Raw genomic sequence first — 23748 nt, 5'->3', positions numbered from 1 at the left:
AGAGCCAGAAAGTTGAAGGAGCAATTTAGAGGAGAGAGGCTAGAGGTATTGGGGTGCTGAACCCTCTATCCCAGCTTTGGTTTCCTGATATGCTGGATATGTATCTTCCTTCTACCCAACATTCTTTGAACAGAACCATCTTTTAGCTCATATCTGAGGTCTACTGTATATACTGCATCCTTGAACACAGAACTATTACTGGGATATCTATTTAAGATTCTTCATTCAGTGCAGGGGTACCAAACTCGATTTCATCGAGGGCCGCATCAGGGTTGTGTTTGACCTTGAAGGGGAGGGGCGTGGCCAGGGTGGGTGTGGCCAGCTCAATGTCACTTCTGTTGGGGGCGCCTGTGGTGGCCCGAGTGCTCTGCCAGCAAAAACAGGCTCCCAAGCTCAGTTTTCGGCTGCCCTGGCCTCCTGCAACTTTCTGCCAGTGAAAATGGAGCTCCGGAGGGCCACACTTCTACAACACTTGTTTTATTGTCATCTTGCCGGGAAGTGATAAAACCATTAGAATGGGAATTGAAGACCTATATGCAACATTCCTAAAATGAGATGGAAATGGGCAAACAAGTCTTACAAACGTATATGTTTATTGCCTTGCTTCAGACAAATACACATTGTCCCTGACCTAATCTCATCTTGTCTCATACTACAAGTGGCAAGGCATGGTTACTTCTCAACGCAGTATAGGGCAGTTCTCCTAGTTAAATCACACAAATAATCTGGATGTTCCACTATTATAGCTGTGAGTAATGTGACAGAAACTTTGTTCATAGCTCAAGATGCAATTTCTTCAAATGATTATCAACGGTATGCTGCATTAAGAACTCTACAATCAGGAACTCAAATGTGGAATTCTTGTAACGTTATAATCCTGTGATGACATTACAGTATTGTAATGATTTTCGGCATGCAAATGTAGTCAGATTAATAAAAGCCAACACAATTTTTTTTTAAAAAAAATCTAGGTTGCTTATGTAGAATGTCAATTCTTGTTTTGATCATGGGCAAACAGATAGTGAAAGTTGCATTTGATAAGATATATTTATTATAAAAGACAGAACAGCTATATACAAGTTCTTCCGCTTCTTTCAAATGTTGTATTGCCATGTTTCACCAGTCAATATTCAAGGAGCATCATCTATTTCTCCTAAAGTCTATATAGCGAATTCACCTAAGTAGATACTCATGTCAACTTAGTGATAAGAGATTCCTCCTCTTCATCAGGTAAAGTAAGACAGCATAGGAGGTTTGGGCTGATGATGGATGTCAGAGAGGTAAATTTGTAATTCACAAATCTGTTTTGGCTTTTTTACTGAGGGGAGCACCATCATCATCATCATCATCTTCTTCTTCCTCTTCTTCTGGAGGTTGAAGTTTCTTCACTGTATACACCACTCCACAGGCGGTCTTCCTGGCTTCTGAAATTAAAGAAGAATGTTTTTACAAACCACACCAATGGAAAAGTATGACGATATGTGTGATATAAGAACCAGGTCTACTGCAGACAATCTAGCCCACGGGTGTCAAACACTCTGTGTTACGTTGCCATCATATGACGTATGGTGACGTTTTTCCCCCTTTGCGGAGCTGTGGTGGGCGTGGCCTACATATGGATGCATCCAGCCCACATATCACCAGTCTGCCACCCCTGATCTAGCCAATGCAACATTGAATTGAATTACCCATTGCAATATTATGGGGCCAAATAGCAGTCTTATGTAAATGAAAAGAAAGTTCAGCATCTCATGCAATGTGGTATTAAGTCATAATGAATCCAGTTCTCTTCTATATAAGCTGCCCTAAAATAGAAACTGTGGGTTAGGGTAGATTATCTCATTCTAACCGTGAAGTTGCCCCAGAAGCTAGTTTGGTACAAATCACTCCATTATCTTCTTGATTATCTACAACTTATATGGTGAAGGACTATAGTTAATCCAAGATGCTTACAAATCAAATGCCTGTTCAGAACAATAGGAAAAGACAACATTTTTCAACCTAGAATCCTCCAAATGAGGATAAATACAAGTTTCTTGCAATCAAAGACCATATAAAACAAACAAATCATAATGGAATAAAATAACAATTGAAAACCAACAGTATAAAACTTATCTTCAGAAAGAAAAGTGGTTTTTTTTTTCCTCTGGAGGTGGCAGGTGGAACAAATAAGGGAAATGCTCATCATCCCATCTTTGTATTATACATCTGTCAATATTGGTAATGCACTAATCTTAGAATACAGGTAGTCCTTGACTTACAACAGTTTCATTTAGTGACCATCGGAAATGACAATGGCACTGAAAAAAGGGACTTATGACTGTTTCTCACACTTGACCATCACATGGTCACGTGATCAAAATTCAGACTCTTGACAAATGATTCATATTTATGACGGTTCCAGTGTCCCAGGGTCGTGGGAGCACCTTTTGCGATCTTCCGACAAGCAAAGTCAGTGGGGAAGCCAGATTCATTTAACAACTGGGTTACTAACTTAACAGCTGCAGTGATTCACTTAACGACTGCGGTCAGAAAGTTCATAAAACTCACTTAACAACTGAAATTGTGGTTGTACGTTGAGGACTATCTGTTCCTCACTCTTTGGACTCACCTCCATGCAGAAGGACAGCTCGGCTGTTGGTTGAAACAGCTGCCTTGCCATTGCTTTCTGAAAGGCCGAACAACCAACCTCTGCAACTTTCATTAAGGATTCCTCATGTTCTCAAAAGATAAACATGCTTTTCATCAGTGGATAAGAGTGAATGCAATTCAGGGGAAAAGAAAGAAAGAACTCAGCCTTTAATACAGGGGTCTCCAACCTTAGTAACTTTAAGGTTCGTGGACTTCAACTCCCAGAGTTCTTCAGCCAGCTTTGCTGGCTGAGGAACTCTGGGAGTTGAAGTCCACAAACCTTAGTTACTGAGGTTGGAGACCCCTGCTTTAATACATGCACATCCTCTTCTGACCAGCCTAGCTATCTGTGCTGGAATAAGAGGGTGGGAGAAAAAAAACGAGCTCAAAAATCTTGGCCAACGGAATGATTCATCTCATTACATCCTTTCCTTGGCCATAAAAAAAATAAAGGTAAAGGTTCCCCTCGCACATATGTGCTAGTCGTTCCTGACTCTAGGAGGTGGTGCTCATCTCCGTCTCAAAGCCGAAGAGCCAGCGCTGTCCGAAGACGTCTCCGTGGTCATGTGGCCGGCATGACTAAACGCCAAAGGTGCATCGAACGCTGTTACCTTCCCACCAAAGGTGATCCCTATTTTTCTACTTGCATTTTTTACTTGCTTTCGAACTCCTAGGTTGGCAGAAGCTGGGACAAGTAACGGGAGCTCACTGTCAAGGTTCCAGAAAAACCTCTTCTGCATAAAAAAAACTCAGAAGCCATTGTCTTTCAGAGTTCTTTACTAGCATGAGGAAACTGGCACACGATGAGTGAAATTCCAAAACTGAACTTCCAGATTCTTTTCCCAGTTATACAAACCCCAAGAGTCCCATCCCCCTGACCTCTTTGCTGGTCACATGGTCCCACATTCTCCCAGTTCATTCGAATATCTTCTCGCCACTCTTCCTGCAGATGTGAACACCATCCGACCTTGACCGCTTGAAGAATGTTACCATACCCCTCAACCCACCTTCTTCCCCCAGGGGAAAAATGTGGCAGCGTCTGGAACCCTAAAGTCTAGTATGGTTTCCAGGCCTGACACTCACCCTGTCACGCTGCACTAGGGATTCGAACCGCTAAACTGCCGACCTTTTGAGTGACAAGCTCAGCATCTTAGCCACTGTGCCACCGCATCCCTTTTTCTTGACCACAGGCATTTGGTATTAAATGTATCTGATATCTGGCAGAAAATCCAGGTTTTATTTCTCCGATCCTTTTTCACTCTAAACTGAGTCAGTATTTACGCACTTGAGGGCAAATCTCTGCAGATTCTATTGTTCAAACCAAGGCAGATTCTATTTTTTTCTAGCCTGTTTTTGCTGACGTATCAGTAATGCCATGGTCTAGTATCCTGCTGGCCGTGTTTTGTATGCCATTTCCTTTCCAAAACTTTTACATCACTCAAGGACGAGATGCTATTCTGTGCCCGATTGTCCCTTTTTTTCAGATACACATCATAGCATATTTCACAGTTCAGGGATTTATCGATTCATTTTAAAAGGATACAAATTAGCCACATCATACGGACTTCGCAATTGGATAGGCTATAAAAGAAGTGGAAGAGGAGAGAAAGAGATGGATACAGATGCAGATCATAAATTGTAATTGCATACTTGAGAATTAAAGCACTGCATTCTGAGTCTCAATAATTTGGACCATACAAGAGAAGCCTTCTTCCTACAACCATCGAACAGTTCATTAATTTTGATGGGAGACAAGCTGGATCATGTAATTACCATTCAAATGGTCAAGATTTTATAATAATAATAACAACAACAGAGTTGGAAGGGACCTTGGAGGCCTTCTAGTCCAACCCCTGCCCAGGCAGGAAACCCTACACCATCTCAGACAGATGGTTATCCAACATTTTCTTAAAAATTTCCAGTGTTGGAGCATTCACAACTTCTGCAGGCAAGTCGTTCCACTTATTGTTCTGTCAGGAAATTTCTCCTTAGTTCTAAGTTGCTTCTTTCCTTGATCAGTTCCACCTGTTGCTTCTTGTTCAACCCCCGAGATATTGAAACACAGCTATCATATCTCCCCTAGTCCTTCTTTTTGTTAAACTAGACATACCCAGTTCCTGCAACCGTTCTTCATATGTTCTAGCCTCCAGTCCCCTAATCATCTTTGTTGCTCTTCTCTGCAATTAGTTATGTAACAACTCAGCTTTCTCTCAGATAAAGAAATATTCAATTTTTTGCCAAAGTATTTGTAATAGAATCTGAACTAATAATCTGAACTGGTCTCTCCACATGTCGTCCTTAGTGAACTGTGCAAACTAGCTCCTGCATTTCCTGCATTGGATGAGAAGAGCACATCTTTCTCCTTCTGTCCTGGCCACTTTCTACAGAGGCACAATTGAGAGCATTTTAACAAAAACGCATCACTGTCTGGTTTGGTGGCAGCAGACAGAAAGTCCATTCAGAGAGTGGTAAGGACAGCCGAGATTATAGGAAGCTTGATTGGATACTGCTATGTGCTTAGCAGTATGTGCTTAGAGCTCAAAGCATTGTTAGAGACCCACCACTTTACAGTCTGTTTCTGTTTCTGTTTCTGTTGCTCCCCTCTTGGAGGAGGTTTTGAAGTATTTCTACTAGGACTACCCAATTCTGTTAATAGCATTTTTCCCTATGCCATCCGTCTGGTAAACTCTCAAGATTCATTCTTCTTGCCATAAACATGTATACATCCGAAATAGACTGTGTTGTTTCTCTGTGTCATATAATATATGTGGATATCTACATAATTTTTTATTTATTTAGTTATGTTTATGAAGTGTATATTGGAGGTGGTGACCCTTTGAGACTATATGTAACAAAATTTCATTTTAATGTATGCTAATTAGCGTGCATTCAAAGTGACAATAAAGTTATGATTCCATTCCATTCTTTTGTTATCGTATTGTATTGTATCGTATCCTCTTTCTTCCAACTCAAGTACACTTAACCAACCCCTCCTATTTTTCTTGGGCATCTCATGAACCCCTTAGGATTCTCTCTTTTTTTTTTTGTTTACATTTATATCCCGCCCTTCTCCGAAGACTCAGGGCGGCTTACAGTGTATAAGGCAATAGTCTCATTCTATTTGTATATTTTTTACAAAGTCAACTTATTGCCCCCCCAACAATCTGGGTCTTCATTTTACCTACCTTATAAAGGATGGAAGGCTGAGTCAACCTTGGGCCGGGCTTGAACCTGCAGTAATTGCAGGCTACTGTGTTCTAATAACAGGCTTCTTAACAGCCTGAGCTATCCTGGCCCAGCAAGTATTTTGCCTGTCTTCACTAATGAAATTTTGGGTGTCAAAGGCTGGATGCAGAATTAGCCACTGGAGAAGATAGACAGACATGCCTGTCTTCCCTCTGTTCACATCCATACTCCTCCCATCTAGCCAGATGGATGCGGTGACATTCATGGGTGGATATATGTGTGGGTGCCACAAAGTCAAAAAGGTGGTCATGTCAAAGCAATATTGACACGTCCAAAAGGGGAGGTCTTTGAATGCACTGTCATGACCACCATCTTGGATTTTTTGACACACCCACCTGGGCTGGAATGTGATGATGGGAAAAGAGAGATCAGAAAACCTGACCGACTCATCTACATCTACTAATCCCTGATCTACTAATCCCTGATTAGGCTACAGGGATTTAATATTAAATACATATGATGTTCGGCAAGTAGGAACCATATTTTCCTCCTGATTTCTTTCATATCTACATTGAGTCAGTATTTACGGACGGATGGCCAAACTCTAAGTTCCAGTGGAGTTTTTGACAAGTCACTGGATAAAAAGAGTAATTATCCGCTAGGACAGGGGTCTGCAAACTTGGCTCTTTTAAGACTTGTGGACCAACTCCCAGAACTCTGGGAGTTGAAGTCCACAAGTCTTAAAAGAGCCAAGTTTGCAGACCCCTGCACTAGGAGGTACAGAGGATCCCTTGACTTTGTGAGGGAAGGAAGCAGAGAATTTTGGGTATCTGAATGAGCCACAGAAAATCAAATATGGGTCGGCTGAATCAAATACCGGCTGCTTTAAATAGAGGCGGCATCCGTTCAAACAATTGCTGATCCTTAAAAGAATCAGAGTGACACCTAAACCCATCCTTACCTTTTCAGCTCCACTGGACAGAACGATATTCTAGGAAAGAAGAACAATGCAAGTGTCATTTTATTTTAGGCACTGAATCCACATAATTGGACCAAAGTGCTGGAGCACCACATCCTCAGAAAACGTTCTCATCGGACCAAATGTCAGGATGTTCGTTTTGGGAGGAAAAAGAGCTAAAACACTGCCCTCTCTGTGTGAAATGAACTGGAGAATGAAAAGAAAAAAACTCATCATTTTTCATCTCTCACTGTCTAGAAGCTTTCTTTTCTTCTTGTATTTATTGCTTACTTTAATGGGAAAAGGAGGGAGGGAGGGAGGGAGGGAAGGAAGGAAGGAAGGAAAGGAGGAAGGAAGGAAGGAAGGAAGGAAAGGAGGAAGAAAGGAAGGAAAGGAGGACGGAAGGAAGGAAAGGAGGAAGGAAGGAAGGAAAGGAGGAAGGAAGGAAGGAAGGAAAGGAGGAAGGAAGGAAAGAAGGAAGGAAGGAAAGAAGGAAGGAAAGGAGGAAAGGAGCAGAGGTGGGTTTCAACAGGTTCTGACCAGTTCTGGAGAACCGGTAGCAGAAATTTTGAGTAGTTCGGAGAACCGGTAGTAAAAATTCTGACTGGCCCAGCCCCCATTTATACTCTGCCTCCCGAGTCCCAGCTGATCGGGAGGGAATGGGGATTTTGCAGTATCCTTCCCCTGGAGTGGGGAGGGAATGGAGATTTTACAGTATCCTTCCCCTGCCACACCCACCAAGCCACGCCCACCAAGCCACACCCACAGAACCAGTAGTAAAAAAATTTGAAACCCATCACTGGGAGGGAGGGAGGGACATTCCTTGCCATCAAGCTTAAATCTAGAAGACCGAGCACAAGGTAAAAGGATGAAGGTGACTCAAACATCAGTCTTTAAAAAGGATTAATGTATATCTAGCTTTTGAGTGGAGTGGCAGCGGTAGCTTCCAAGGCCAAATCAAAGTGGATATGTCTGGCGGAAAAATATCCCATTTTAAAACAAGTATTAAAACGTCATTATATGTTTACATTCATATAACACTTAAAACACACAAGTGTTTCCATGGGTAAGTACCGCCAAATTGTACTTTATACTTTATTTTTGTTTTTTATGCGCCTACTCTCATCTTAACTTGTTTTTTTTCGTTATTTCTTTTTCTCCTTCCTTCCTTCCTTTTTCGTTTTAATGTTGTGTCCGTTTCATTAAAAGAAACTACAAAACCTAAATCTGGTAAGCCATCCCATTCAATGTTAAATTAAAACAATCGCATTCATGAGACTGGTATTCATACTCCTCAAGCATTTCAGAAGTTTCCCCTTCTCCCCCCTACCCCTTAAAATGTAAGGTAAGGTTTTTTCTTCCTTTCTCAGTTTGTATTTGTATTTTTTTAAATTTTCTTTAAGATTACAGATTGTCTTGTTGTGTATATGTAAACATAATAATTTAGTAAAGTTCTGGCAATTCATTTTAACCCCAATGCAGGAAATCAGGGTGATTTTCTTGGAAGAGAAACGAATTCTTTATTCCTTTTTCAGAAATTTCTAGCAGCATTCCTGAGGAGATTGGGGGCATGCCCATATTTATACAAGCACGGGCACCAATTGCAACCCTCCCTTTTTTCGGTAGCAAGTGGTCAAGGCTGCCTCAGCACCTTGTGTTCTGCCAAAAGGCCCTGTACGCAGCTCACTGCTTAGATATTTTCTTTGATTTCTTTCCCAAAGACACTTTTCAAAAGGCAACTGGGCTTTCTTGGTTTTCCTTCCTTGAAAATATGCTTCACACACCCCCGCCCCGTTTCGGGCTTGGAAAGCCTCCCGCATTAAACTTTGCCGGTGCGAACGGCTTGCCAGCCAGTCTTTCTTCCCTCAATCCTTTCCCCTCCTCCTCAAGTGAAGAGTATGGAAGGGGGTCTTGAAGAAGGGATAAAGTTTGCTTATTTAAAGAGGACACGCCTCTGGTGCGAACGTCACACCCCCTGGAAGGCTTGGTCGCTTTCTTAGAGTGGGCTGCCTGCAAACAGTTTAGATAATTTTGAAAAGATCTTCGAAGCCTGCCCTTCAGTTGTTTTCAAGTTTGGAAAAATGTTTAACAGAATATCAGACAGCCAGAGCTCTGGCTTTCTTCCCTCGATCCTCTCCCCTCCTCCTTCGTGCACGTGTCAACACATTAGAATGGCTGAGCCTTTGGCTAAATGGTCTGGCTGCCATTTTGACTTTTTCAAATCCCCCACCTCTGCATCACTCAGCGTTCCAAAATATAGGGGTAAGCAACCTATGTTCCATCAATTCAAACCAGATAATTGGGAACTCTAGTGATAGAAGACATGGGGCGAACATTCCTTGTTTTTTGATCTCACCTTTCCACGGCAGATCTGCATCAGGCTGAAGGCGTTCGAGATTGTATACCGTCGCATTGTGGAGTCTTTGATGGCAGGAACGTAAATAAGTTCGAAGTAGACACCTCGCTCTATTGCCTTTACAAAAAAAAGGAAAAAAATCATCAGTTGAATTAAATGGGGGCGGATAGGGAAAAAAAAGAGGAGCCCCTGGGATGAAGTGATTGCCTCAAATATGACATCAGACCGGCTCCAGTAACTTGGATAACAAGTCACAAACAAAACAAGCCAGAACTTGTAAGCTACAAGAAGTCCTGGCTACTAAATGTAGTTAGCTATTGAAAATACCATGCAATTTATTCCAAGGTGTGGTGTTGAATTTAACATGTGTGAATCTGACTAAATCACAACAAGGTTTACTGTTATATGTGAAAGCAGCCAATAATGTGTCAGTTTCTATCCACCTCATAACCCGCAAAGAGAAATGTCAAGACGTTTATTAAAGGGCCCCCTTACCACATTGACAGACGGTCTCTTGATGAAGAAGGGCAGCTTTTCTGTCACATCAACACACACCAAGTCTACATCTAAAGTTGTGCATGCCACCTAAATTATCATTAGGAAAGCATATGGTCAGACAATACACTCCAAAAGAAACTATTCCATGCAGAAATGACTGTGTTTCCAACATGAGCAGCACAATATTTAGCAGGACAATATAGAAAGACCAAGTTATATTGCACAAAGTTGGAGTCTCAAATCTTCTACTGCAAAACAGGCTATAAACCATCCAGCTTCCATCAGCTAGCCAGCCACATCCAACCCGTTGCACTTGTTGTCTTGACTTTTATGATACTTCCTCCTATATATTCCTGTGTGAAGGCAGTTAAATTCACTAAAAAATGGTAGAAAGTTGCACACAGGATTAGCCCAGAAATTTGTGATCAGTGGTAGGGCCTAGTTTACAAGTCACATGATAAAAAAAAAATCCTTTCCTAATCAGCAATCTAATCTAGGGAAAATATATTTTTAGTGGTTGCTATTGTTAGCTACGATTGGAAAAAAAACTTTCTTGGTTCCCCCCGTGAGTCACTTAGAACTTTATAAAGTAGATTGCCATGTACGTTTTGCCATTCTCTGACATTTTATCAGCATCATTCTTCAAAAAGAGAATTTAAAAAAAAATCAACACAGAAAAACAGAGCCAGTCTTCTGAAAGGTTTTTTAGAAATAGTAAAAAGCTCCCACCAAAAACAAAACTGTAACCCAATGTTCACCAAGATCAAATATGCTGTGAAAGCTTTTGGGGGACAAAAGCCCTAATTTTTTTCTCTCCATATCCTGCAGAAATATAAACAATGGATTTAGCAGAAAGAAAGGGAAGGATTCTTTATTACTATTACGAGACGTATATGACAATTTTCAGTCTCCATAATCAAAGCAAGAGTGCCATCTGCTGAAGAGTGGATTGTTAGCTGTAGGATAGATGCTATGCAAAAGCCCCAACTTTCTGGCAAAACAGAACAGAACAGGAATAGGAACAGAATAGAATAATAAAGAATAGAATGGAGAATAGAATAGAAATTTGAATAAATAAAAAAAAAGAAAGAAAGAATGGAATGGAATAGAATACCATAGAATAGAATAGAATAGAATAGGAGTGTCCAAGTGTGATTGGACACACAAGGAATTTGTCTTCGGCGCATAAGCTCTCAGTGTACATAAAAAATACATTGTGATAATTCTCCCAGAAGGCAGTTACTCTGTGTGTGTGTGTGTGTTTTAAAGATTTAACAACCACAGTTAGACATGATAGGATTTGTATAATTAGGAACTCCGGGGAAGTTCTTTTTAAAGCTTCAAGCAAATGGAAAAGAAGTGGTCCTACCTATGGTTGCAGCTCGTTGTCTGCCATCTTGCAAAATTTATATGCACCATCACCGATACTTTCCCCTCCAACGCCCTGGGATCTCGAGATAATTAACATGGAGCGCAATTGTATTAACAATATTTAATTGCCATGCAAATTGCAAAGCAATTTTCAATGGAAGTGCAATGAAAAAAATATGTAAATTTTGTTCCACTTGCTACATACCGGCATTATTTTATTTTATTTAATCATATTTAATCATATTTAGTGAATAATTAGCATAATTAGTGCAGAAAGACTTCCCTATCCTACCTAGAAAGCCAACCATTCCCTTCAAGGAATAATTTTGCAAAAGTTCTGGAGAACTTCATTCTACTTGAGGACAAGAGCTTGGAACCCTATAGGTCAGGGGTGTCAAACACACAGTGTCACATGACATATCACGACTCTTTGCTAAAATGGAAGTGGGCGTGGCCAGCGCGTGATGCATCTGGCCTGTGGGCCGCGAGTTTGACAGCCCAGCTATAGGTGACTTGCAAACAAGGTTTCAATGGATGCTGGTGTTGTGGTCCTCCAGCAGCCTGTGGACCTGGCAGCGGAGTCGGACAGTGAGGAGGCTGGGGAGGATGATGGGCCAGTCCTGAAGTCAGGGGAAGGCCCGGACGAGGGCTCTGCATCAGGGGCAGAGATGGGGCCAGGGCCATCTGGGAGCAATGCGTGGACTCTGGAGCCTTCAGAGGCGGACAGCAGAGAGGCAGAGGAACAGGAGAAGCCTGTTCCTAGTGCACGCATGAGAAAAGCTGCCAGAAGGCAAGAGCAGCTGAAGCAAAAAGGACAACTTGGGAGTAAGGCCAGAAGATGATTGGCCACTCCCATAAGGCTTAAAAGAGCAGCAACCAGCCATTGGGTTCTTTGTGGAAAAGCAACGTTGCTTCTTGTCAGTGTCTCTTGAACTTTGTGGGGGGTTTGCCAAGAAAAGCCTATGGCAGGTTACCAAAGACAACAAAGTTTGGTGATAAGGCCAAAGGACTGTTTATGAAGAATTTGTTTTGGACTAAGCCGAGAATGAATTAATTCTCAGCTGTTTTATTAAAATAAGTTTGTTCTGAATTGTGTTTGGTAATCACTACTTGGGCCTCGGTCACAACAGCTGGTATTCCACTTGAAGAAGTATCTATGGATACAGGTAATCCTCAGGCAATGACCATTTGTATAGAGGTGAACAAATGAGAAGTTATGACTGGTTCTTGACATTCTGGCCACTGCAGTGTCCCCACAGTCATGTGACCAAACTTTGGGTGCTTGGTGATCAGCCAGTCAAGTTCTCCTGCCTTGGGCAAACTACCACCTACTTTCTCCCCATCTCTGCCCTTTGAACACCCTGCAATCCACCATCCTCAAGCAGTGGGAGGAAGAGGGAGTCTTCCTCCCACTGCTGGCCTGGGATTCAGGCACTGGATGAAGATGCAGCCCCAGAATGCCCAAGGCATTCGCGAAGCAAGGTAGCAAAGCCTCTTCTGACCAAGGAAGCTCATCAGGGGCTGGCCAGAGAATTGGCAGCAGGATGGAGTTGGCGAAGGCAGGTTGGTGGTATAAGCAGAGGAGCCTCATTTCCTGATGCCAGCACAAGACTCTATCTTGCAGACCAGGGGTCTCCAACCTTGGTCCCTTTAAGACTTGTGGACTTCAACTCCCAGAGCAAAGCTGGCTGAGGGACTCTGGGAGTTGAAGTCCACAAGTCTTAAAGGGACCAAGGTTGGAGACCCCTGTTGCAGAGCATAGAGAGTGCAATGGGATGGAGAGACAGCATCTCTCTGGGTAAAAGTGGTGAGAGTAGGACAGGTGCTATTTGGGGTGGCGTCAAAGTTGGAGGAAGTGGAGGGATGAATGCTTCCTGGAAGCCAAACATAAGCTCTGCAACTCATGGTGGAAGCTGCTAGGCCCTGCAGGAGGAGTTGAGCCGGATAGGCCCTGTTAGTGCTACTCACCTCCACTCCTCCAATTCTCCAGAAGCAGCCATGTGAGGTTTTGCTTAATGACCGTTTTGCTTAGTAGTGGAAATTCCGGCCACAATTAGGATCGTAACCCAAAGGCTTACTTGTACTTGGTATTAGCAAGCAAACTTTCACTCTATCTTTCTTCCTTTGCCCTCTCGTTTACATTTTAGTTCCCATGCCAGGGAAAGGCCCACTTACGTGAAAGAGTTTCGCATTCTTAGGAAATACAGCAAAGATGTCATAATATTTGATATTTGTGGATGTCGCTCTCTGGGTATAGAAAAACAAAAAACCAAAACAAAATATAACCTGTTACCAGATTAAAAATGAAGAACACTTGTGGCTTATGTAGCACACACAAATATTGAGTAATTCAGTGGCCAAACAACAGACTGCATTTATAAGCTGTTCCATTCAATATCAAAGCTGTTGCTAGCACTGTGAAATCAATCAAATGGAACAAAGACTCTTTGTCAAACTCTTAGGATTTCAATTACTCAAAATAAACCCAGAACATCTTTAATAGGTCACTATCTTGAGTTATTTATAAAAAAATAAAGATGTGATAAAAAAAGGTTATAAAAAATTACTGAAGCAACATGAAGCAGCCGCAGATTAGGGACTACATTTTTTAAAACTCACTATATGGAGCAAAGATAAATTGATGATAGTAAATATTACAGATCGATCATAAAACAATTCTTCTTCATCACCAAGTTGCTCAAAAATTAATTTGTATGAGGAAGATGTTACGTTAATTTTAGAAGCTGCACATAAGGAATTGCTAAATGAATAAAAAATTCACCACAAAATGACTTGATATAATTTTTATATGAACACTTGCAAAAGTATTATTTCCTATCTTACTAACATACCTGATATATTACTTGTGCCTTACTTATGATTTTAAAAAAACAACTGTGAAAGTGCTTATGTGTCCAAACTATAGGTTCAGAGATTATAGGTGAGCACATAGAAAACACTGTATAATAAAGAAATGTTTAGGATTCATACAATATAATTAATTATTCAAAACAATGTTTTGAGAAATAAAATTAACAAGTTTAAAATGGAAAAATATTTCCAAAGAGCTCTATCAGAGGTTCTTTACATTATTTCATCTATTTACTTTTATCCCACTTTTTATTATTGTTATAAATAACTCAAGGCAACAATCATACCTAATACTCCTTCCTCATCCTCTTTTCCCACCAGAAGCAGTCCTGTGAGGTAGGTTGGGCTGAGAGAGAATGACTGAGCCAATGTCACCCAACCAGCCTTCATATCTGAGGCAGGACTAGAATATGATTAATCCAATCATCATCATCATCATCATCATCCCTTGGAGCAATACCAAAAGGACTGCCTGGATACATGGAAATTTTAAACTTATTGGACCTGAATATCCTGACTTAGCAAAAAACTACCATACTCGGAACTGCCTATATCTACTCAGATGCTACTTAGGTCCTTGGTTAGAACTTGAACTGATTTTAAGTCCCAGACCGTGAATCGAATTGAAGATTAACCATAACCATAATAATAACAACAGCAACAACAATTATAATAATGAATTACATTTTACCCTTTCCTATTTCTAGTGGAATAGAGTTCCACTGGTCACCCTTACAAGAAAGTGAAAACAGCCTTCAGCTATTTCCTCTTATTACCAAGTAGCAAGACAAATCCCACACCCCTTCCTTAACAAAGGATTGTGAAGCAAAACAGCTTGCAAAAACTGCTTTAGAAACTTACCAGAACGTTGCAGTGGGATGGATCAGAAACCACTAGTGTCAGTCTTGATAAAATCTTAACTGGCTTGGATTTCCCCTGTGAAGAAAAAACCTGTGAGAAAAGAAACCTAGGCAACAAGACACCTACTCATTATTGAAGGAGGATACCTTATTCTCAGTAGAAGCCTACACAAATCTTCATCACCACAGAGACGTGTCCTTTCCTTAATTCAGAAAACCTACGGCACCTCCTGTCTCTTCTAGGATTCTTAATCAGACAGCCCACCTTGAAAGCAAACAGGGTTCTATGTGTTACTTTACTCAATGTAAAGTAAGACAAGAAAGTCCACAACTTTCCTGTCTTACTTTACAACTTCAATTCGTTTGGATGCCACAGCTAGGAAAGTACCACTAAGCCATCTCATTTGTGAGCAGGGGTGGGCTCTACTTACCTTTACTACCGGTTCGCACCATGCCCGCGCTCGCACCATGCTCGCGCTTGCTCTGCTCGCGCGCATTCTTCTGCACATGTGCAGAAAAGTTTTGATGACGTTTGGGTCAGTGGGTGGCGCCTCCCACTGATTTTACTACCGGTTCTATAGAACCGATCCGAACTGGGGGCAACCCACCACTGTTTGTGAGATGAGGAGACTATATAAACTTGATAAATAAGTAAATCAATATTATTCAGTTGTAGTAAGTTATTTTTAATAAGGCTGGTGGGGTTTGACATTTTAATTACTTTAGGGTTTATTTTGTTTCATTTTCCGCATTATCACTTACTACCGTACTTTTCAATTTGTTTTCCACTCCTGTTATTCGGTAAATATATGAAGAGTGTATCTGTGTGTGTAAGATAAACATTCCTTAAAGCTGCTCTGTTCATTAGTGTTTTCTGGAGAGCTCAAGATGATGCTGACAACATAGCTGCGCCCCTTTTTATACGTCACACTTGAGCACATATAAAAAGGGGTGTGGTTTAATAACACAGTTATCTCCCATCTTCACTCCCACCTTTGAGTTCTAAGTGGTCATTCCTATATATTTACTGAATCCATTTGACACCAATCTTGCCATAGGGCTGCTCTGGACAGCTTTCAACGGTAAAACAAAATTAATAAATAAAACAAAATGCAAAAATAATAGTAAAGCAACAAAACAACAAAAATAAACAATAAACATACGATAATTAAAAAGATGGGCACAGGGAGTAAATGCAGCGGGGAGATGGGTGCAGTAGTGGAATTCAACTTTTTTTTACTACCGGTTCTGTGAGCTTGGCTTGGTGGGCCTGGTGTGGCTTGATGGGCATGGCAGGGGAAGGATACTACAAAATCTCCATTCCCCCCCCCACTTCTGGGGGGAAAGATATTGCAAAATCTCCATTCCCACCCTACTCTGGGACCAGCCAGATGTGGTATTTGCCGGTTTTCCGAACTACTTAAAATTTCCGCTACCAGTTCTCCAGAACCTGTCAGAACCTACTGAATAGCATCCCTGGGTGGGTGTGAGAGAGTGAATGACTGAGTGAGAGAGAGAGACAGTGTGTGTGTGTGTCTGTATGTGTGTGTGAGAGAGAGATACTCAACTTGCTTCCCTTCTCCTAAGTTTGCAGTCACTCTCAAAAGTTCAGTTTGTCCTCCAATCGCCTGAGTAGATCCTTCTAAGAGAAGAGTTCACTGGCTTTGTTGGAGTTTGAGTGAGAATGAGTTTCCACATTTACATTTTGCCTCAGTTCTAATGGATTCTGGCCACATAACATTAGAGTAAAACGTACAAGACAAAACCAAATAAATGTTGAAGACCTCCCAGGATCTGGAAGTACAAATTCAGAGTCTTGCAAGAATCCTCCTTAGAATGTGACCAAAGAGGGGAATATCAAATAAATCAGGAATAATAGTAGCAGCCACAGGTCATTTTGTTTAATATCAATAAAATTTATATTCAAATTAAAATGTCCTAAATATTGTCTCTACTACTTATGGGAAACAGTTCTGGCATCTTGGGGACTAACAGCCTAAAATGGATTATGTACTTTAGTGAACTCAAAGACTCCCTGGAGTTGCTTTGCTCGGGTATGATTTAATTTGCAAAACATTTACACAGTTCCCCATCATGACCCTAAACATACATCTGACAAAAACACTGCAATGTCTCTGAAAGCAGTAATTCAAAAAATGCATTGCAGAAGGGAAACATCCACTGGAAGGCGGGACTTAGTTGCTTTCCACCAGTAGGATGGATGCTCACCTAGGGAAAAAGCGGCCAATCACGCATGCTGTTGGCCCTACAAGGTAGTACAAGCAAGAAGTACAAGCAGGCATACTACCTCTATCTTTATTGTAAGATTACATTAAAACAGAGATGGGGAACTATGGTCCCTTTATGACTTGTGGACTTCAATTCCCAGAATTCCTGATCTGGCATGGCTGGCTCAGGAATTCTGGGAGTTGAAGTCCACAAGTCATAAATGGGCCATCATTCCCCACCCCTGCATTAAAAGAACCTTGAATGATTGAAATTATGTTTCCCCTCTCCTCCTCTTCCTTTCTTTAAAATATGGGGGGGGGTCCCTTCTGAAACATTTCTCACACCCTCTATCCTTCTGAGGGCTGAGATTTCTTTTACTTGCCAGTTGTCCGCTCAATGGCTCTTCCTCCTGCCTCTCAGGGACATTCCCACATACCATTCCAATGCTCACCAATCCTTTTGGAAATTATGGTTGCTTTCATTGTTCAAGGAAAGATGTTTTCCTTGTGCTCACACACTAGGCATAAAACCTCTTTCAAATAATTTGTGCAGCTGTACTATACAGGCTGCAGAATGAAGTTATATGAAATGGTGATGTGGATTGGACTGCATTCAAGTATAAGCTGAACTGAAAAAAAATTCTTTTTTAAAAAACAACTACCTCCATACATAGAATAATTTATTGGCCAAGTGTGATTGGATACACAAGGAATTTGTCTCCGGTGCATAAGCTCTCAGTGTTCAAACAAGCAACAAATAATAAATCAGGAACAATACAATAGGGGACCAACTAACCTAGGATCGTCTCAGATGGTTAAGTTTGGATTTTCAGGGATTTTTAAATAAAGCAATTTGCTTATTCTGAATGCTTCCATAGCACTTCAATCACAATAACTCTGAGAATTTTTTTTAAAGGCATATCTTCCACATTCTAATCACATTCAGCTCATTCCACCTGTTTGTTGTATGCAACCAGACCATTATTCCTGGGCATGAATGTTCAATGGGATTTCTTTCAAGGAAGCAAAATAATGTCACAGTCTCAATGAAGTCTACCAGGTGATATCTGCTTTTCAGAATACAATGGTTTAAAATCATAAGCATACCTGGACAAGAGGCAAGGATGAAAACAGTTCTGCGGGAGTCATTGGCTTGACAATTTCCTAGGAACAGATATAAAGAAAAAAAAATCACAAATATATCCATCAAATTACAAATATATCCATCAACAGAAAAAAAAAACCACAGATAACTTATATGCAAAGCTATATTGAAAAAAAGGTTTGTGAAATAAACAACAAAAAAGCCAACTGACACAAAGAGCTATTTCCATAGTCTACACTTTCTTTTCATAGCCATCAATTAATCAATTCTGCAAACCACTGAATAGTTGTTTAATTATAGGACAGATAAGCGAGAGAAAATGCTTTCTTTTACAGCTGAATTCTATCCACATCTATGAAGGCCTGGAGTGAATGCATTGGACTTTCCAAGGAAATATTAATAACCCACAATGGGCAATCTACTAACCAACATTCATGAATCTGGAATCTCACAAAACTCAGCTGTTCCCTTACTTTTTTTTTTCACTGCAACCAGCAAGACTGAAAAAATGCTGATGAACCAAGCATGCTCACCATATGACTTTGTTTTTTAGTTTTACTGTCCTATTTGCCAAGGTAGATATTTGTGAATTCTTAAAAGCCTAAAACGCAGCTCAGCTGCCACCCCAGTTTGAAATTATGTGGAATCTTATGATTCAAGCATTTGGATGAAGCAGATACTCAGTCCGTTAACTGGCTGGCTCTTCTTCAAATTAGTGCCCTCCGAATGTCCTGAAGTTCATCTTCCATCATCTCTAGCTGAGATGAATTCTATCACGTCAATGTTATGGGTATGCATGTGTATCTAGGTAACAGATTCTGTACAGATTGTCCTCAACTTACAACTTAATTGAGCCAGGAATTATAGTGGTAAATTGTGGCAGGTACCACATGACCATGGAGGATTTTATGAACTTTGTTTGTGGTAGTCATTAAACAAATATCACAGTCGTTAAGCAAACACTGTAGTTGTTACGTGAATCTGTTTTTTCCAGTGGTTGCTTTTTTGTTTTTGTTTTTTGCTAAAAAAAAAAAAAAGGAAGTAAATATCAGGAAAAATTGTGCTTACTGTAAATGGCTAGAAATGCAAGCCCCAAATCCAATCCATGTGGCCACAGGCCCTCGGAACTTAGAAAACTGGTTGTAGGTAGCTCTGGGGAGGTCCATTGTTATCTTCGAATGGTTGATTGGCAAGAAGTATCTGTACAGAGCCTGTTTTTCAAACCTGGCAACTTTAAAATATGTGAGCTTCAATTCCCAGAATTCCCCACACAGAATTCTGAGAGTTGAAGTCCACACATTTTAAAATTGCCAAGTTTGAAAAACACTGGAATAAAGGCTGTATACAAAGCAAAGTTGTGCGAATTCTTTGAAAGGAGGGTGGGCTTTATATTTATTTTTTCCCGAAGGCCATCACCCTGCTAAACAAATAATTCCCTCAACACTGTCAAACTATTTACTAAATCTACACTACTATTCATCTTCTCATCGTTTTCATCACCAATCTCTTTCCACTTATGACTGTATGACTGTAACTTTTTGTTGCTATCATTAAGGGTTAAATTGCAACCTATGACCATCATTTGTGTGGTAAATGTTGTACCTTTGATGAAGGTATTTTTTTTCTTTTTCTTTTATGTACACTGAGAGCATATGCACCAAAACAAATTCCTTGTGTGTCCAATCACACTCAGCCAATAAATTCAATTCTATTCTATTCTATTCTATTCTATTCTATTCTATTCTATTCTATTCTATTCTATTCTATTCTATTCTATTCTTCTATTCTATTCTATTCTATTCTATTCTATTCTATTCTATTCAGAACACCTTAGTCATTATTATTAGTGGCTGTTTCTTTCCCTGGATTTTCAAGACTGGTTCAGAGACTAATTCCAACTTTCCCCACACTCATTTTGCTGCCACACAAAGATTTATCACTGCCAAGACACAAGTATTACACCATCTTCTGTCCAGTTTTTAAAAAAACCGAGCCCAGCTTCTTAAGAAATATGGTTAAGAAATATGAAACGGAAATAAAAAAAATAAAAACCCATCAAGTATGCCTGATCAATTTTCTAGCCATTCAAAGAAGATGCATTTTTTTGTGAAATAAAGTAAAGCAAACTGATTATCTAATGCACAGAAATCATTCTACTCTTGTTGCGTTTGCTCAGCTCTAGGACTCTTTATCCTTGTAGAAGGAAGTCATGCTTACAGCTTGCAAAGGCATCAAACACATAAGGTCATAAAGAATACTTGTTTCATAAAGACGACTTACTTTTTTCTTTTCTTCATAGTTGACAACGTAATTGATTGCTACAGTTGAATAGCCAACTTAAAAAAGAAAACATAATAGAGTTAATCAAGAGAAGCAGGATATTCAAAAAGAAAAAAAGCATTTTAGTTGATGCAGCTGGAAGCTACCCTTATGCTACTTTCCATGTATATCAGATGATTTTCTCTGACTTATTCTGAATTGCAATTACACTATTTAGGAATATGAATTTATGAAGTTTGCATATTCTCAGGCACCAAAAGAAATTGAGACTTTGGACCAGTGGTGGGATTCAGCCAGTTCGCACCACTTCAGGAGAACCGGTTGTTAACTTTCTGAGCAATTTGATGAACTGATTGTTGGAAGAAATCATTAGGGCAGAGAACCGGTTGTTAAATTATCTGAATCCCACCACTGCTTTGGACTGAATTATACACAATTGTAAACAAAATTATTTCCATCTGAAGACCCAAGAGTCTTAAGATAAATTTCACTATCATTTTGCAGATTGTCAAAAACAAGTTAGTAATTAAACTAAAAGAGCCCTGAACAATATACTTGGTATTTTCCTGTTGTTCAATTCTCAAGTCATGTCTGACTCTTTGCGACCCCAAATATTGCATTTCTGTTCTGATTTTATTCCAACAAATGATAAAAAGTTAAAACAAAAACTGTTGAGATTGTTAAAGGGGTACCAGGCTAAACCCAGGAGATTTGGAGTTGTAATTTTGCCTTAGGCATCAGTCAGTCTCTCAGCCCAACCTATCTCCCAGATTAATTGTTATGGGGAAACTAGGAGGAGGAAGGAATATTAGGTATGTGAGGTGTCTCGAGTTATTTATTAAAAAAATAATAAAGGCAGGATGAAAATAATACATGAAATAGTTAACACAATCTTCAAAATATTATATACACATACATGCACACACATTATCATATCGCAAGATCTCAAATGGACAGCTAACATCAAAAACATCATTAAAAAAGGACAACAAAGAATGTTCTTTCTGCGCCAACTCAGTAAGCTCAAACTGCCCAAGGAGCTGCTGATCCAATTCTACAGAGGAATTATTGAGTCTGTCATTTGCACCTCTATAACTGTCTGGTTCGGTTTTGCAACCCAACAAGAAAAACACAGACTTCAGAGAATAATTAGAACTGCAGAAAAAATAATTGCTACCAACCTGCCTTCCATTGAGGACCTGTATACTGCACGAATCAAGAAGAGGGCCGTGAAAATATTTGCAGATCCCTCGCATCCTGGACATAAACTGTTTCAACTCCTACCCTCAAAACGACGCTATAGAGCACTGCACACCAGAACAACTAGACACAAGAACAGTTTTTCCCCCGAAGGCCATCACTCTGCTAATAATTCCCTCAACACTGTCAGACTATTTACTGAATCTGCACTACTATTAATCGTTTCATAGTTCCCATCACCAATCTTTTTCCACTTATGACTGTATGACTATAACTTGTTGCTGGCAATCCTTATGATTTATATTGATATATTGATCATCAATTGTGTTGTAAATGTTGTACCTTGATGAACGTATCTTTTCTTTTATGTACACTGAGAGCATATGCACCAAGACAAATTCCTTGTGTGTCCAATCACACTTGGCCAATAAAATTCTATTCTATTCTAAAAATACTTTAAATTACAGCATTTGGATTTGTTCATATCTACCTTTTTCTTACGTTTTTACTATATATATTCAAATCTTCACAAATTCAATGGACATGCCTGAGGCTATTCTAACTTACATTAGATCTTAAGAGCTGTGATTTTCGTTTTTTGTAGTAATAACTTTTTAAAAAATCAATGCGGCATTGTGATTCTTGAGCACATCCAGAGTATTTATTATTTTAAGGATGAGAATTTAACCCCCTATGCAACCATCTCACTTCAGTCTGTGAAAACAGCAACAATGGGGAAATAAATAGGCAGCAATGGGTAATAATCAGAAGCATTTCACATACAGTACGTTTTATTTCAAGAGTCTTTACTCCTCTTGGCCCAATCTTCCAAAAGGGATGCCATTTGTGCCATTTGATGCCATTTGTGCCATCAATGTTGTACCTTGATGAAGGTATCTTTTCTTTTATGTACACTGAGAGCATATGCACCAAGACAAATTCCTTGTGTGTCCAATCACACTTGGCCAATAAAAATTCTATTCTATTCTATTCTATTCTATTTAGATTGAAAGCAGATTTTCCTTCTTGACCTACCCTAGGTCCTAGTCTACACAACCATTCGCACAATCCGAAGGTGGCGAGATTGAATGGCAGAAAGGAAATCCACAATCTCCAATTCAGGCTAGTTCATGGATGTCGATTAAACTCGGAACTAGCGGAGCCGTCTCCGGCCGCCCTCGCCTTTATGGAAAGCATCGATCTAAACTCACGGTGCGCTGCAGCCTCCACCAACTTCTGCAAGGCTTCTTTCTCCGGCAAGTAGAAGATATTCAAGTCCGCAAACGCGGCCATCTTCTATCCACGTGGGGACTGCCGGAGCAAAACGAAAACAAGTCTTGCGCCTTTAACATGCTTTGCATGTTGGGAAATGTAGTTTTTCTACGAACTTAGTTTGCCCGGAGTTTGGCTAGGAGTCAGTGTTCGTTTTTCCGCAGAACGCGAAAGGAAGCAGCGCACGTGCGATGTTCAGAGCTAGGGCTTTAAATTATTGGTTTGTTTAAAAGGAAAGGAAGAAGAAAAATGTTATTTTTGTATTTGTATATTCTTCAGGAAATCGGCAGTTGTTTTCCGTCTTTAATGGCGTGACAAACAGAGTTTTATTGTTACATGCTAGCCTGTAAAGAAAATATGTTGTATGTAGATTTCTAATCTCATGAGCTAGGCTGAAGTTTGAGAATTGTATGCAGGAAGGCCTCTGCTGGGATAGTTATTCTAGAGACAACCCCTGGGAGCTAGGAGTTTAAAAAAGATTAAGAAATCAATAAAGAGGGGTTGATGGGAATTTGTCATATGCAAACAAAACTGAGTCAGTATTGTTTCTAAAATAAATGTTTGCTACGTGTTGTAGGAAGTTAGCATCCATCCCTCTCCTAGAAGAATGAAATATTTTAGGTAAAAATAAAGTTTACCCTCGCACATACATGCTAGTTGTTCCCGATTCTAGGGGGCGGTGCTCATCGTTTCAAAGCCGAAGAGCCAGCATTGTCTCAAGACGTCTCCGTAGTCATGTGGCCGGCATGACTCAACACCAAAGGTGCATGGAACGCTGTTACCTTCCCACCAAAGGTGGTCCCTATTTTTCTACTTGCATTTTTTACGTTCTTTCGAACTGGCAGAAGCTGGGACAAGTAACGGGAACTCACCCCATTACGTGGCACTAGGGATTTGAACCGCTGAACTGCCAACCCTTCGATTGACAAGCT

The 23748-nt window shown here is 40.2% G+C and overlaps 1 protein-coding gene across 2 annotated transcripts; it reads right to left on the bottom strand.

Annotated features, from left to right (window-relative positions):
• Positions 1-574: 574 nt before the first annotated feature.
• Positions 575-22869, bottom strand: RPP30 (ribonuclease P/MRP subunit p30). 2 transcript variants are annotated; one of them, XM_058189494.1, is made up of 11 exons: positions 22756-22869; positions 20345-20400; positions 18067-18123; positions 14733-14807; positions 13176-13247; positions 9627-9716; positions 9132-9248; positions 6779-6808; positions 4175-4212; positions 2612-2691; positions 575-1424 (listed from the first exon to the last, which is right to left on the bottom strand). In XM_058189494.1, exons 1-11 carry the CDS (start codon positions 22835-22837, stop codon positions 1294-1296), a joined length of 828 nt encoding a protein of 275 aa, XP_058045477.1. In that variant the 5' UTR covers positions 22838-22869; the 3' UTR covers positions 575-1293. The 2 variants fall into 2 exon arrangements, with proteins under 2 accessions (XP_058045477.1, XP_058045478.1); XM_058189495.1 differs by lacking the exon at positions 22756-22869 and adding an exon at positions 22580-22709.
• Positions 22870-23748: the final 879 nt, after the last annotated feature.

Source organism: Ahaetulla prasina, chromosome 6 (assembly GCF_028640845.1).
Source record: "Ahaetulla prasina isolate Xishuangbanna chromosome 6, ASM2864084v1, whole genome shotgun sequence".
Classification (NCBI taxonomy): domain Eukaryota; kingdom Metazoa; phylum Chordata; class Lepidosauria; order Squamata; family Colubridae; genus Ahaetulla; species Ahaetulla prasina.
This window is presented reverse-complemented; position numbering and strand designations above follow the sequence as displayed.

Bases quoted from the DNA above. Each gene is read 5' to 3' on its own strand.
- RPP30 (XM_058189494.1), bottom strand. From the start codon at position 22,837: ATGGCCGCGTTTGCGGACTTGAATATCTTCTACTTGCCGGAGAAAGAA. The intron at 18,124-20,344 runs GTAAGTCGTCTT...ATCTGTTCCTAG, and splicing joins ACTATGAAGAAAAGAAAAAA to GAAATTGTCAAGCCAATGAC. The intron at 9,717-13,175 runs GTAAGTGGGCCT...ATGATAATTTAG, and splicing joins AGAATGCGAAACTCTTTCAC to GTGGCATGCACAACTTTAGA.